This window comes from Brachionichthys hirsutus, chromosome 2, assembly GCF_040956055.1.
Source record: "Brachionichthys hirsutus isolate HB-005 chromosome 2, CSIRO-AGI_Bhir_v1, whole genome shotgun sequence".
Lineage (NCBI taxonomy): Eukaryota > Metazoa > Chordata > Actinopteri > Lophiiformes > Brachionichthyidae > Brachionichthys > Brachionichthys hirsutus.
Genome location: NC_090898.1, coordinates 1,141,545 through 1,158,050, shown reverse-complemented (window position 1 = coordinate 1,158,050; position 16,506 = coordinate 1,141,545). Strand labels below are relative to the sequence as shown.

At 44.7% G+C, this 16,506-nt stretch overlaps 2 protein-coding genes across 2 annotated transcripts; one reads left to right on the top strand and one right to left on the bottom strand.

Moving 5' to 3' along the window:
- taf13 (TATA-box binding protein associated factor 13) lies at window positions 1-780 on the bottom strand. Its single transcript, XM_068749976.1, has 2 exons — window positions 706-780; window positions 1-625 (listed from the first exon to the last, which is right to left on the bottom strand). The coding sequence occupies exon 2, from the start codon at window positions 619-621 to the stop codon at window positions 247-249; it is 375 nt and encodes a 124-aa protein (XP_068606077.1). The 5' UTR covers window positions 622-625; window positions 706-780; the 3' UTR covers window positions 1-246.
- Window positions 781-2,531: 1,751 nt separating this feature from the next.
- slc35c2 (solute carrier family 35 member C2) lies at window positions 2,532-14,212 on the top strand. The gene is made up of 10 exons (XM_068751447.1): window positions 2,532-2,642; window positions 3,095-3,245; window positions 3,697-3,760; window positions 3,856-3,928; window positions 5,269-5,437; window positions 8,310-8,393; window positions 10,210-10,385; window positions 10,556-10,685; window positions 12,175-12,323; window positions 13,679-14,212. Exons 1-9 carry the CDS (start codon window positions 2,532-2,534, stop codon window positions 12,312-12,314), a joined length of 1,098 nt encoding a protein of 365 aa, XP_068607548.1. The 3' UTR covers window positions 12,315-12,323; window positions 13,679-14,212.
- The last annotated feature ends 2,294 nt before the right edge of the window (window positions 14,213-16,506 follow it).

Genomic DNA, 16,506 nt, shown 5'->3' with positions numbered 1-16,506 from the left:
ATCAATGACAACTTTAATGTGAAGCTCTTTTACAAGCATTTAGAGATCCGCTGAAGCTGGGAGCTCCGGCCACGCCGCTTCATAGTCAGGCAGCGTTTTCTGCTCATGAGTCTGATGGACAGCCCAAAGACAGCATCAGGGATTAAGGGTTTAAAACATGTTCATCCTCAACACCGACTCCGGATAGGAGCTCTCAATAGCAAGTCAATAGTAATCATTAACGCCGAACAATTGATCCAGGCCACGTTAGGAGCCGTAATTGGCTTCGTCGAAGGCTTTCCTGGCTCTCTTCAGCTCTTCATTCATGGTCAGAAGGTCTTTGACTCGGGCAAACTTCCTGGGGTCCTTCCGGATGAGGAAGACGATGTCCTCCACTTGGACGCGGCCCTGCCGCCCGATGGACATCGCCTTGTGGGTCATCTCCGTGATGAACTCGATCACCAGGTCCTCCAGGATGTCCACGGATTCTGTGTAGGGATTCTGGTCATCTCCGAAGCCGTACATCATACACCGGAGCTCCTTCGAGAAGAGCCTCTTCCTCCTGCCGTGGCACACGTCTCCTCCGGCGGCCCCCTCCTCCGCCTCCTCGTCGAAGCCGGTCTCATCCTCCTCGTCCGCCATTCCGCTGGAGAAAGAGTCGGGCTGAGGCGAACGTCACTGCAGTTAACGCGACGTCAGAACGGCCGTAATGCTGGGATTGGTTACCGTAGCTAGCTACGAAGTAGCGGCGGCCCTCCGCTGTTTGCTGCTTCCTGTTTCCTGCTTCCCGTCCCCTTGGCTGCGGAAGTAGTTTCGTAATAAGGCAGCTTGCTTTTTGAAGCTACCGCCCCCTGGCGTTGCTCCCATTCAACTACATCTTACCACTGTGACCCGCCCAACTCTGGTTTTGATTGGTTCGGCACATCGATGACGTAGCTACTTGGCTATGCGATTACACCCGGAGTACTGACTGAACGGCTCGGCCGACGGGGAATGGCGTCACTCGGCCGCTTGCCTGACGTGAGTCCGGGCTGGATTCTGAACGAGATGTTCAGGAAGTCGTTGGATTCTGCAGTGAAGCGGATGTTTTTAGAACTAGCATTAGCATTAACTAGCATTAGCTTGGGAGCCGAGGATTCTGAGCAGTGAATGAATGCATATGGTAAGAGGACTCCGCCATTTGTACCGGAGGTGCAGCCATTAGCCATTTAGCTTCCAGCCCAGCTGATGATGATGAATATATTTATTAGATAGAATGTTAGAGTACAAGTACACTCACACAGTAGCATGTATTACAGTACAAGTACAGTCACACAGTAGCATGTATTACAGTACAAGTACAGTCACACAGTAGCATGTATTACAGTACAAGTACAGTCAAACAGTAGCATGTATTACAGTACAAGTACAGTCACACAGTAGCATGTATTACAGTACAAGTAGTCACACAGTAGCATGTATTACAGTACAAGTACAGTCACACAGTAGCATGTATTACAGTACAAGTACAGTCACACAGTAGCATGTATTACAGTACAAGTACAGTCAAACAGTAGCATGTATTACAGTACAAGTACAGTCACACAGTAGCATGTATTACAGTACAAGTACAGTCAAACAGTAGCATGTATTACAGTACAAGTACAGTCACACAGTAGCATGTATTACAGTACAAGTACAGTCAAACAGTAGCATGTATTACAGTACAAGTACAGTCACACAGTAGCATGTATTACAATACAAGTACACTCACACAGTAGCATGTATTACAGTACAAGTACAGTCTAACAGTAGCATGTATTACAGTACAAGTACAGTCACACAGTAGCATGTATTACAATACAAGTACAGTCACACAGTAGCATGTATTACAGTACAAGTACAGTCACACAGTAGCATGTATTACAGTACAAGTACAGTCACACAGTAGCATGTATTACAGTACAAGTACAGTCACACAGTAGCATGTATTACAGTACAAGTACAGTCAAACAGTAGCATGTATTACAGTACAAGTACAGTCACACAGTAGCATGTATTACAGTACAAGTACAGTCAAACAGTAGCATGTATTACAGTACAAGTACAGTCACACAGTAGCATGTATTACAGTACAAGTACAGCAAACATCCTGTCTAGAGGAGCATTTCTAAAGCCCTTGCGGTCTTGTTTCCGTTGAAAGTCCTTATTACGTAAATCATCGACGGCTAATGTCGGTGATTTACGTTTTGCCTTGTTACAGCCGATGCTGTCTTCTCATTAGTGCTAAAATAACAGTTAATAAGTTTGTGGTTTGTTGTGTAGCTGTGTTTAACATTGGGCCATGGCTAACGTTGTGTAGCTGTGTTTAACATCGGGCCATGGCTAACGTTGTGTAGCTGTGTTTAACGTCGGGCCATGGCTAACGTTGTGTAGCTGTGTTTAACGTCGGGCCATGGCTAACCTGGTTGATTGCTAGCACTAAGCTAATCAGCTAGCCTGGCTCCTCCGCTTCCCCTCTGCAGGCCCGTTTTGGAGGCGAGTGTTCCTCTGTAGCGTCCGGCTCCTCCTCCATGGCGTGTCCGGTCCAGTTCACCTGCCGGGCGCTCCGCACTGTTGGATTAATTCTCTTCTACTACGTCTTCTCCATCGGCATCACCTTCTATAACAAATGGCTGATGAAAGTGAGTAAATGGGGCTTCAGGGTAATTATTACACTGTTATGCTCACTGTGGCGCGTTCTGCACCTGAGCCGTGCCCAAAGCGCGTCACGCTTCACCCTCCAGTGGGACGTAGACAGTCAGAGCTGGGATTCGAACCATCAACCCACAGTTGGTAGAGTGGGGCGATTTGTGAGGAGCCTCACAGCAAGAAGGTGCCGGGTTCGAGTCCCACCTGATTTCCCTGTGTCTGCGTGGCTTTTGTCGGGTTCTACTGCTTCATTCCGCCTCCCAAATAATGCAATTTAGGGGAATTGGTTCCACCAATTTGTTTACGTTAGTGGTTGTTTGTCCTTCGCGTGGCGACGCTTCCGGGGTGTATGCACCTCGAGTCGGCTGGCTGTGATCCGCAGGGCAGACAGGCCAGTGTTTGGGTCGAGGGGGGTCATCCTCAGTGACGATCTGCTCCTCTCCAGGGCTTCCACTACCCCCTGTTCATGACGCTGGTCCACCTCAGCATCATCTTCTGCCTGTCCGCTCTGACGCGGTGGACGATGCGTTGCTGGACAGGGAAACCCCGAATCGTTCTGGGCTGGAAGGATTACCTCCGTAAAGTGTCTCCCACAGGTGAGAATTTAACACTGTGTTGAAATGGAAACGTTCCGTGTAGGAAGGATGCTAAGGGTTCAAAGATGCTCACTGGCTGCGGGGATGCTTTGATCTGCTTCATATATGGTTAAATAGGTTTTCCTATTGGATGGCATCACCTGTAGCATCAGTGCAGCCAGTATCTGCTCGCCACCCTGCTAATGGCTAGTCTGGAGCGCTTTCTAAGGCAGCATGGTGCGTGGAGCTAACACGCTAATGTTGCTGCCTTCATGCTGTCAGGCTCCAGACGAAGACGTCTTTCCACTCGTTTTTAGATGAACCTTTTCTTCCTGTTATTCGGTTAACTGTAAACCATTCTAAAGAACCAAACTTGACATTTCACCGTTTACCTCCTCATCTAAACTGGATTATTTTCCAATTTAGCGGTACAGGAATGTGTTTATCTTCCTAATTGTTTCTCCTTTCCCAGCCTTAGCAACAGCCCTGGATGTCGGGCTGTCCAACTGGAGCTTCCTCTTCATCACCATTAGTTTGTAAGTTCGTAGCTTTTTAAAAAGGACACGAGCACAAATTCCGCTTTGCACTTATTTGAGTGTTCCATTCTGTTATATTTTGTCTCATTCAAAAGGTATACCATGACCAAATCGTCATCCGTGCTCTTCATCCTGTTTTTCTCGCTCTTCTTGAAACTGGAGGAGCCGGTAAGTGTCCCGTTCATCGGTTTTGGACATGGACATGACAGAAACTCGTCTTGCTTTGTTAAACATGTTGTCTCAGAGAATAAACTGCTGAGCAAACAGGCTGTCTGTTGACAAGAGGAGGTGCTGATCCTGGAACAGGTCCGGTTTGGTCTGGTTCTCATTCTCATGCTCGGGTGTAGCAGAGCCTGGAGCAACATCTGCCTTTATCCATGCTCATAGTGGGAAAAGCTGCCCCGCAGCTGCAAGGAGACAGAACTGGGGGAATTTCCTCAGACGTCAATGTTCTGTCTGAGATCCTTCAGCCATTCTGGGCCACATCTTCTCGGAGGTGGGCCAGTCACATCTGGTAGAGCTGAGTGAAGCTGAGCTCTCACAGCTGTAGCCTAATTAAATCAGGTCCTCCAGAACCAACATCTGTCCTCAGGACACAGACGGAACTATCCTAAAACAGCGTTCATTCAGAACTCGGATGGCCTCAGAATCATCATCTCATCTTCTTCTTATTGCCTAAACCTGTGCCCATAAAGTACCAGTTGCTTTCTGGCTGGTGGAAGAGGACCTCGCCTCGCGTACCCCTTGAGAAGGAATGGAACAGCCGCTGTTCCCCTTCCGTTCCCCGTTTCAGGGCCTGATGTAAACCAGCAGCTGGACGGTCAGCCGTGCCTTCAGCGAGAACCACACCAGCGACGTTCTCATCAAAACTCTCGTTAGCCTACTTTTAGGCTCGTGGGGGATAAAAGGGAATGCACGTGAACTAGATATGCTGGATCGGTAAAAAGTTATTCATGAATGCAGTCAGTAGAAACAAATAAATGAACTAAGGAGACGGGGCCGACGGGTGCTGCCAGAATCAACAAAAACCAGGGCGGCGAGTTCAGTTCAAAGTTCTTTACACGATATCTTTCAAGATTAACACCCAAAATATCTCGCTCAAAGGCGGCAATCCCAATGAATCGTTTCTGCATCAATAAATAACACATGGGTTAGGGTTAGGGTTCGGGTTAGGGTTAGGGTTGGGGTTAGGGTTAGGGTTAGGGTTCGGGTTAGGGTTAGGGTTAGGGTTAGGGTTAGGGTTAGGGTTAGGGTTAGCAGCCCTAACCCGAGTACCTGAACGCACCGACGCCAACGCCGGAGACCCAGTCGCTTCAAAATCAGCCGCCTGGACTGCCACACCCGAGATTTTATTGTGCACGCCCCCCCCCACTGAAGCCATTCGGACGAAAGCTCCGACAGCCGGCGTTAAAAAGCAGCCACAGAGGGGGCCGTAACAACGTTCGAGAATGTGTTTTGTTGTCGCGTTCTCTCACTTCTTTGTTTTGTCTCTTCTTCTCCTGGACCAGAACCCTTTCCTGATCCTGGTGGTTCTGCTGATCTCCTGTGGTCTGTTTATGTTTACGTTTGAGTCAACCCAGTTCAACCTGGAGGGCTTCATCATGGTGCTTCTGGCATCCTTCATTGGGGGCATCCGCTGGACCCTCACGCAGGTCCTCATGCAGAAGGCAGAGCTGGGTTAGTTTTGTCACAGTCGGTTTGCTTTGGAACGTTTTAGAGACCCTGAATCACCGAAACACCGAAATAGAAAGATGACGGTGAGCTGTAGCATTTTGAGAATAGTCCGTGTGCAGAGATTTCACTCGATAATCCTCCTGCCTTTAACCTGATGGAGCAGCGGATGAACTTTATTGTTTTGGAAACATAAATTCACCCCAAACGTTTTGGAAAAGTAAAGGATTTTTTTCCTCACTTAATGATGACATTAATTACTGCCTATGACGTTTATATTGAAAATGGTTCAATAAATATTTTGGATTGAAAAGTAACGCACATTGATCAGATCAGCCGCCGCTCTCATCAGGTCACGCGTGACGTGCGTCGCAAGGTGCAGATCAAATCCACTCACAACAGGCAGGTGGGGTAGGACGGGAAAGGTGTAGGAGTGCAACGGCGCACTCCCACACCTTATCCCCCCGTCCGGCACCCACTCGTACCCCAAGTAAATGGTAAGTGTGCTGCATGGAAGTTGGGGATGCTGCTGCTCACTTTTCATACAAATCATGTGAAGACAAAAGCCAGATTTTCCAAGCTGTGTTTCCCGATAGCCAAATAGCAACGAGATTCGCTTGTGTCGAATGCAGACGCGCATATCTGTGTACAATCGGACCGGCGCCCTACTTTAAAGGACTCACTTTACGCCGAGTGTCAAAGATATGTCATGGTGACGAAAGCCTGAATCACTTCCTGCAGTCTAAACAGGTAGACATGCATGCCCAGGTATGGGACGGAGCCGAGGTGAACGCGACACGCATCAGCCCGGAGCTACAGGCGTGCTTGAGAAACTCAACGACTTGCGTTTGGTCCAAACCTCTGTGGACAGGCAGAACGTAAACTGGAAAGTGTTTGGGATACTCCACAGTTGCTCTCTCCCTCTTTTCTTCAGTAGCCTTTCTTTGGATCCACGACTCCTAAAGAGACGAAGAGAAACAACACAAACACAAAGCAAAACATTGCCACAGTCGTTCTCCTACGGCAGGGCGACTCGGTCGACTCCGCCTTCGTTCGAGAGTTTTCGATTCGCTTCTGCTCCACTCGTGTGTTCACTCCGCAATTCTGTTCGACTTCGGAGGCATTTGGAACTCGATATGGTCGTTCAAGAACTGAGATTCCACTGTACATTTAAGCGAAGGGTCAAATAGGAGCTACATTATATTATTAACCCTTTGATCACGTGATCAAAACACAAAACAACGTGGACGATGTTCGACCATGTCGGTAGCATGTCATGCTCAGCAAAACGTCAGTAGATGACTTGGCTCATTTACATTTTTATAGATGTCAGATTCCCAAATATATTGAGAATGCAAACATATCATGTTTCATAATAGTAATAGTAAACTACGTTTAATTACATTCTGTTTGTAATATTACTGTCTCCAGTCAAAATAGAGGACACCTTCAAGTTGGGTAAATCAGGACACCGAATTTCTGCAAGAGTTTGGATTTTCCAACTTTCAAATGTGTGAGGAAGGCAGCATTCATCCCATGTGCACATTCAGTGTGCATGTTAAAGCTTCATTGTGATCTTACAAAATCGAATCTATGAGGGACGTCATTCATCAGCGTCTGCCTTCGTGTGGCATTGACCCCTCCCTGAGCGATGGAAGTAGAGATACGACTGTTACTCTTGATGGTTACTTGGATAGTTTCACCCCCATTAACTTGCAGCAAATGAGTGCAGCTATTGCCTCATCTAAACCGTGCACTTGTCTCTTAGACCCGGTCCCAACTAAGCTACTTAAAGAAGTCTTCCCCTCAATCAGTATTGCTTTGCTAAATATAATTAATCTATCCCTACTCACAGGCTATGTACCAAGTCTTTTAAAACAGCAGTCATTAAACCGCTTCTCAAAAAACCAACATTGGATCCTGATGTCTCGGCTAACTATCGGCCAATTTCAAACCTTCCATTCCTGTCAAAGCTTCTAGAGAAAGCAGTTTCCAGTCAGCTGTGTGAATTCTTACAAGACAATCAGTTATTTGAGGTTTTCCAGTCGTGTTTCAGAGCTCATCATAGCACAGAGACAGCATTAGTTAAAGTCACCAATGACCTTTAATAGCGTCTGATAATGGACTTGTCTCTGCTTATTTTATTAGATCTCAGTGCAGCCTTTGACACAATAGATCATCAGATTCTGTTACAGAGGCTGGAACAATCTGTTGGTGTTAGAGGATCTGCATTAAACTGGTTTAGATCATATTTATCTGATAGATTTCAGTTTGTACGTGTTCATGATGAATCTTCTACCATCCAGAACGCAGCAGCTCGTGTTCTAACAGGAACCAGACTGAGAGAAAACGGATTGAATATAAAATCCTTCTACTCACTTTTAAAGCCCTCACCGGCCAGGCCCCTCCTTCCCTTACAGAGATGATTATCCCGTATCGCCCCACTAGGACCCTGCGGTCCCAAAATGCTGGCCTGCTCGTGGTTCCAAAAATTTCCAAGAGCAAACAGGGGGGCGGAGCTTCCAGTTATCAAGCTCCTTTATTGTGGAATCGGCTCCCTGATTGGTTCCTGAGACAGACACCATCTCTATGTTCAAGAGTAGACTAAAGACTTTCCTTTTTAACAAAGCTTATAGTTAATCGATACAGTAATCAATATAATCAATATGCTGTCATAGACCAGCACTGGTGGCTTAACATCATGACACACTGAGCTCCTCCCCCTTTATCTGGTTATTCATGTTATAAATATATGTCAGTAATCTCTCTCTCTCCTCTGTAGTCTTTCCCTGTTTTGATCTGTCACGATAAAAATACAATTGAATTGAATCCTTTCCTTTCCTTTCCTTTCCTTTCCTTTCCTCTCCTTTCCTCCTAGGTCTTCAGAACCCGATAGACGCCATGTACCACCTCCAACCTATAATGATCATTGGGCTCTTTCCCCTCTTCCTGTACAATGAAGGTAGGCGTAATCGGACACCGTTGGTTACCCTCATAACAAGGACCGTTTGTTTCCGTGCAGCGGGATTGGAATCTGCACAAATGTCAGCAAGAATGAAACCAGAAACATGTTGTTGGATTAAACAGTGCAGTGCGTTGCCTGCTAGCTTCACTTCATCCCTCCCATAGTAACTAAATTTATGCTCCCATAGTAACCGATCTTATAAATGTATCCATCAATCAGTGCCACGTCCCACAGGAATTCAAGACGGCGCGGGTTATCCCTCTGCATAAAAAAGGAAACAAATTAGAACCTGGCAACTACCGCCCTGTTTCCATCCTTTGTTCCATGTCAAAGGTCATGGAGAGAATAATCCAGGAGCAAATCAACCGCTACCTCGCCGAGCATAGCCTGCTCTTTGAATTCCAATCGGGCTTCAGAACATCCCACTCCACTGACACATGCCTCATATATCTGACCGACTACATTAAGCGTGAAGTAGACTCGGGCAGATACTGCGGCATGGTCATGCTGGACCTGCAGAAGGCCTTTGACCCCGTTAACCATTCAATCCTATTGAATAAACTAGGGACGATTGGTTCTGATAGCACATCAATAAACTGGATGATTTATGTACGAAGGACTTTCAACGGAAACAAGACCGCAAGGGCTTCTTTGCTCCTCTTAGACAGTGTTTGGCTGTACTTGTACTGTATTACATACTATTGTTTGGCTGTACTTGTACTGCTCTAACATTCTAGCTAATAAATATATTCATCATCCCTCTGTCTCCTGCATGAGTCGAAGAAGAAGAACAGAGTAGATCAAGTTTATTTTTGGTGGTAATGTTCTGGCAAAAATTGGCAAAAATGTTTGTGTGCTATAAATGTCTCCTCACTGTTACCATGGTAGCACACGTGCTCGCTATGACCGTACCTTCTGGGTTTAGAGCGTTTCTGACGGAGCTCTTTGAGACAGAAATGAGGGACGCTGTCCTGCAGCATCTGTTTGAGACAGAAATGCGGGACGCTGTCCTGCAGCATCTGTTTGAGACAGAAATGAGGGACGCTGTCCTGCAGCATCTGTTTGAGACAGAAATGAGGGACGCTGTCCTGCAGCATCTGTTTGAGACAGAAATGAGGGACGCTGTCCTGCAGCACCTGTTTGAGACAGAAATGAGGGACGCTGTCCTGCAGCATCTGTTTGAGACAGAAAAGAGGGACGCTGTCCTGCAGCATCTGTTTGAGACAGAAATGAGGGACGCTGTCCTGCAGCATCTGTTTGAGACAGAAATGAGGGACGCTGTCCTGCAGCACCTGTTTGAGACAGAAAAGAGGGACGCTGTCCTGCAGCATCTGTTTGAGACAGAAATGAGGGACGCTGTCCTGCAGCATCTGTTTGAGACAGAAATGAGGGACGCTGTCCTGCAGCATCTGTTTGAGACAGAAAAGAGGGACGCTGTCCTGCAGCATCTGTTTGAGACAGAAATGAGGGACGCTGTCCTGCAGCATCTGTTTGAGACAGAAATGCGGGACGCTGTCCTGCAGCATCTGTTTGAGACAGAAATGAGGGACGCTGTCCTGCAGCATCTGTTTGAGACAGAAACGAGGGACGCTGTCCTGCAGCATCTGTTTGAGACAGAAACGAGGGACGCTGTCCTGTTTGCTATTTTAACCAAAGACTGGCACAAATATTTCGTACAATATCTGGGAACTGCGTTAACTTGTGGAGAATGGGTAGAATATGGGACCTTGAAAGAACAGCCCACAGGGCCTCCGTCTTTGACTGCAGGAGGGCTACCTGCACCCTGAGGACTCGGTCTTCTCTCTGTTTCCAGGGCTCAGCCTCAGCACCTCAGAGAAGCTGTTCCGGGTGACGGAGCTCTCTCCTCTGCTGTATTCTCTCTTCACGCTGAGTGTCGGTGGAGCGCTGGCCTTCGGTTTAGGGTTCTCAGAGTTCCTGCTGGTGTCCCGGACCTCTAGCCTCACTTTGTCCATATCTGGGATATTTAAGGTATCTTTAACTCTGTGTCACTCAGCCAATCAATCGAAGAAAAACCAGAGAAGCCATGGCTGTGGAGCTTATTGTGTTTCCCTGGAATTTTATCTGTGAACGTTAGTGCACATTTCTTGCACAGCCTCTGATCTTTAACATATGATTTCCACTTTCTTGATTTTTGACAGGAGGTGTGTATTCTGCTTTTGGCCTCATCTCTGATGGGGGACAAACTGAGCCTCCTTAACTGGCTGGGATTCGCTGTGTGTCTGTGTGGTATTTCATTACATGTGGGACTGAAGGCGTATTACTCCAAAAGTAAATATTTGTTTTTTGTTACGTTTAAGTTTGGATTAATTCTCGCAGGTCAATAGTCAATCAAATACCTAATTCCCTCCTGACCCTTCAAATACATAAAATAATATACTTGCAGCTGATGCTTAAACTACAAGAACATTGTGAAAGTGACTTGTATTCCTGCTCCCTCCTTCAATAATCAATCATTTGTGAAGGTGCAAATATTTTTCATGCACAATTTTTGCATCACTCTTTATTGACATGTCAATAAAGAGTGATGCGGTTGACACTGTTGACCATGACATTTTCAAACTTGGACTCCTTCATTCGGGACTCTCAGAGCACGCAGGACTTTGCTTGGTTTACAAGTTATCTCAGTAATAGGACTCAGTGCATTAAATATGATGGTCTCTGTTCTGATTTTCCTACTGTCCGCAAGGGAGTACCACAGGGTTCTGTGTTAGGGCCACTCTTATTCATTATTTATATCAATAATGTTGCATTTTTATGCTGATGACACAGTTATTTACTGCTGCGGAGCGACTCTTGTTCAGGCAGTTGAGTCTCTGCAGAAAGCCTTTGTTGCAGGCCAGCATTTATTTCTTCACCTGGACCTGGTTCTCAATGTAGACAAGACAAAGCTAATGTTATTTTCAAACTCAAGGAATTGGCCACAAATGAATCCCCTCTGTGTCTACTCTTGATGGCAATGAGATAGAGGTGGTTCATATGTCTAAACACTTGGGTGTCTTGATTGATGGCTCCTTTTCTTCTAAGCCACATGTGGAGAAGCTGAGGCTAAAGCGAGGTTTTTATTTCAGAGACAAAGTGTGCTTTGCTTTCAATGCAAAACGCAACGTCCTTGTCTGTGTTGGACTATGGAGATCTCTTGTACACGAATGCATCTGCTCAACGTCTTCCTATTATTGACACTGTTTACCATTGAGCTCTCAGGTTTATTCCTAACTGTAAAGCGTCCACACACCACTGAGTTATACTCACATACAAGGCAATACTAGAACTCCTGCCGACCTACATCTGTACCTTAATAGTACAAATGCCTGCTGACTCCTACTCACTTCGGTCCCATGATCATTCGTTGTCCTCTGCCCCATTTGCCCGGACTGAGTTGGGTAAAAAGGCTTTTGTCCACTCTGCTCCTTTTGCATGCAACAGGGTGCAGAAAGACTGGAAACTCACTAATCTCATTCCAATGAGCACTTTTAAATCTAAATTAAGAGTTTTTGAGGCTGATTTCACAGCATGCACTTGTTTTTATAGTCCGTTTTAAACATATATGTTTACTATTTACATATTTTTACTATTTGTATTTGCTCGTGTTTTAACTGTGTAACCTTTTAATGTGTGTTTTGTGACTGCTGCTGCCTGTCTTGGCCTGGACCCCGTTGAAAAAGAGGTTCTTAACCTCAACAGGTTATTTTCCTGCTTAAATAAAGGTAAAAAATACAAAAGAGTTTGAAGTACAAATGCTCCTTTTCCTTTCCGTCAGATAAAGGCCCCTCTTTAAGGCAGCTCGGCAGTAAAAGCCCGGAGCTGGAGCTGCCTTTACTGTGGCAGGGCAGAGACCAAAGAGAGGACTCGGCTGATGATTGCAACGATGCCGAGGAGCATGAGATCAATCTGCACTGACATGACCAGGTATGAGAGCTTCCAAAATCTAAGTTTCATCATCTTGCTACAAAGAGAGGAAGAGCCCGTCATGTCTTCAGGCCAGGCTTGGGACGCATTACCAGCTGCGCAAATGTAATAACACAGTTATGATCTTCTGCCTTTAAGGAGTTAAAGATGTAGCAGCACATCCCAGGCTTAATAAATGATGTATGGTTAATAGGTTTAAAGGGACTGTGTGTTTTTTCTTTGCTTTCTTCGCCTGGAAATAACTTGATCTATACATTCATGTGTTTGTAGCATTAATGGTACACAGTCCTGGAGAATGAAGTATTGAGAAGCTGGAGAAACTCTTAATGAGGTTTACAATTGTCTATGTTGGGAAATATCAGCGTGTTGGTCTCCAGCTAAGAGGGACCAGTGGGACAAATGTTTTATTTCATTATTTAGATGGAAAGACACGTTAACTTTCTTTATCCAGAGAACAATTCTGGAGCTTCACAACCAAAAAGCTGAAGACAATGGGAACAAGTTTAAAATACAACAAACGTGAAATTATTCATCTGACCCAAATCTCCAGAGACCCCCAAACCCAATTTGTAAAGATGCTATTTGCAAAAATAAAAACCGGATCAGGTTTTTCACTTATCGGTTCCACCCAAAGGGGGAAAATTCTAGTCAAATATTTTGAAAGGGACTATATCCCTAGAAAATATCTTGATGTGATAGCCGTTTCAGAGCTGCAGCTTAGTCACACAAAAACCACCAAAGCTGAGAGCAAAACGTTTTACTTGAACAGATTGTATCAAATATTAATGCATCTGATCAAGAAACTGAATCAATCTTTGTATCAACTTCATTAAATCAGCTCTAGAACTGTTGCACACAGTGACTTCTCTTGCACTTTTATCCTGAATGTTTCACTCACTCATCAGAAACCTCATCAGACTTGTCTTGTTTTCAGGATTGCTGAGGAATTTCCTCTATTGGCAGATGCTATGGTCTAGTCTCGTGCAATATCCTCCCATTGTGTTCCACTGGTGGCACCTCTGTTGGATCTATCCCCGTAGACATCAAACACTCGATCAATCCTTTGACTGTTAGCCGCTCATGCAAGACAAGTGACAAAACCGCATCAGCTGACGGAGCAAATGTCTTATAAATCTTGTGGAGATACCAATTTGTTGTCTTTATCTTGTGAAGGAAAGTGAATATACAATCCAGGCGTGCCGCCTTTGGTTCTTCAGTTGGGATTGGATCCATCTTCAGATTTTAGAGTATTAATTCTGCAAATATAAAATGCATTTGGAGTTATAATAAATGGGAATTCTATGTCAATATTTCTTGTCTTGTAAAAATTCGATGTATTTTCCTTTACATTTCAGATTTGGACGGCGATGGTGAACTGGACCGCAATCTCGAAAAAAATACAAGAATAATTATTTCTGCTAGTCGTATTTTGAAACCAAATGTACAATCGATATGACTGAAGTCTCCAGGGCTCCGTCGGACCATTCAGGTGTCATTCTAGACATGCATGAGCAGATGGAACTGGAAAGCTCAGAATTTATTGCCAGATTCAGCATGTCCTGAAATTAGGCTACCACACAGGTTGGGTCAAGCAAACAGGTTGCTACCGAGAAGGCTTTGCCACCTGAGGTGGTACCGGTATCTGCTCTGGCCCATGGACTATTTGTAACGGACCTATTGTCTATTCACATCGCCTCGGAAACCAATGGACATTTCACACATGCTTTACATCTCATCATGTCTTACTGTGATTTATTTTATTTTGCTTGTTCTTATACATCTAGTCTTTGAACTGAGGTGATATTTGTAATTCTTGTGTCTTTGTACTTGTACACATATTCTACTTTATTTTGAAATGTCCTATCTATTTCAGTTGGGATGCTGCAGCATCCTCAGTTGTATAGTTCTCAATAAAGTGATGTCTTTAAATTATTACCTGTAAAAATGAGTTGATAGTAGATCTGTGTTCACACTTCTTTTATTATGTTTATTTGTCAGGAACCATACATCAGCATTACAGCAATAGTCATTACAACGCGTGTAACGTTTGTGGAAAGATGCTCAGCATATAGGATTTATAGCCAGAGCTCATTTGCGACCCCCGGCTAGGCCATTCAAACCCAGTCTGTCATACAGTTTCGTGGTTTTGGAGATGTTTTTAGCCATTTGTCAGCTGATTATTTATTGATAATATAAGCTAAACCACAAGTAGATCTTTCAGCTCTGGTCAGCTGAAACTGGCAACTGTTTTTTCTTCTTCTTGTTCCTATTTAATAGGATAATGGTTTGGTCTATTTTCTTACCCTCAGGTGACATCTTGATCAGGGGTCCCCAACCACCGGGCCGCGGCCCGATACCAGTCCGTGAGGCATTTGTTACCGGGCCGCAAAGAAAGAACACCTAATGAATACAATTTCCATTGTATCGATTATTAGCGTCTAAAAGGTGTTATAGTTTGAAAAACGACTGGATTTTCTCCAACGCAACAATCGCCTCTTGATACGTTGCTAAAAAAAACAGCCGTGAACTCGCAAAAATTAATAAAAAGAAACAAAAGTCAAAATTTAATTACCGGTATACACCCCCCCCCCCCCGGTCCGTGGCAGGAAAAAGGGGAAAAGTTGGGGACCGCTGGTCTTGATGACTTTGTACAACCAACAGTCCAAGAAACCAAAGATATTCTGGCGCTGCCCCATGAGGCAGATAAAACGGGAATATTTGCCCTTTCTTTGTTCTGTTCAAAGTGAGATGTCAAATGATTTGCTGAATAGCTGTCCTTTAATGAATCAAATGTCTCGGCCCTATGTAAATGTCATATTGTCGATGAAGCTTTAAATATGAAAACGATACATCTAGAATAATTTCCATCAGGACCATTTTATGCCTGCATTCGAACACTGCTGAATGGTCATTTTAATAGAATGTACCTCAGAACCTTGCTCCGCTACATGAATATCAAGCTGTAACATCAGTCAGCTGTTTCTCTGCAGGGTTAGATGCTCAACGGAATGTCATAACATTACATGAAATAGTTGAAGGGATGCAATATCACCATAATGTGCCTTGTTAATGTCACAGTAACCAAGAACAGAAATACTTCAAAGAACTTTTTGTGATAGTCGGTGACTCTGCTTTATAGCTGAATAACTTCAGTTGTTTTGTAATGTGTCAAGTATAGCATTGTTGTAATAATTTATTTCCAAATAAATATGACAAATCTGTGAAGCATATTTTTAAATGTCATATTGGTCTCATTTTTTATTGAGGTTTGCCATGATGATGTGGTTATGGGCTATTTTGGCTGTTTGACACAACGAATCTGGATGCACTGCTACAAATGCAACGTATTCCTCCAGTCCGGAGAGACATGGTGGATACTATGTCCAGGGTTGGGTGCTTTGTGAGTAGGGTGGCGGCCGAAGTTGGGAACCCTTGCAGCCCGATCCACTCTGGATCCCGGGCAGACACTGATGAAGATGACTGGTTCTCTGAAGCCTTTAATGAAGCTAAGCCTTGAGAACGCTAGAGAACATTTCCTTGCTGCTAGAGAACATTTCCTTCCTGCTAGAGAATATTTCCTTGCTGCTAGAGAACATTTCCTTCCTGCTAGAGAACATTTCCTTGCTGCTAGAGAACATTTCCTTCCTGCTTGAGAGCATTTCCTTGCTGCTAGAGAATATTTCCTTCCTGCTACAGAACATTTCCTTGCTGCTAGAGAACATTTCCTTCCTGCTAGAGAACATTTCCTTGCTGCTAGAGAACATTTCCTTCCTGCTTGAGAGCATTTCCTTGCTGCTAGAGAACATTTCCTTCCTGCTAGAGAACATTTCCTTCCTGCTAGAGAACATTTCCTTCCTGCTTGAGAGCATTTCCTTGCTGCTAGAGAACATTTCCTTCCTGCTAGAGAACATTTCCTTGCTGATAGAGAACATTTCCTTCCTGCTAGAGAACAAGTCCTTCCTGCTACAGAACATTTCCTTCCTGCTAGAGAACATGTCCTTTCTGCTAGAGAACATTTCCTTCCTGCTAGAGAATATTTCCTTGCTGCTAGAGAATATTTCCTTCCTGCTAGAGAACATTTCCTTCCTGCTACAGAACATGTCCTTGCTGCTCGAGAGCATTTCCTTCCTGCTAGAGAACATTTCCTTGCTGATAGAGAACATTTCCTTCCTGCTAGAGAACA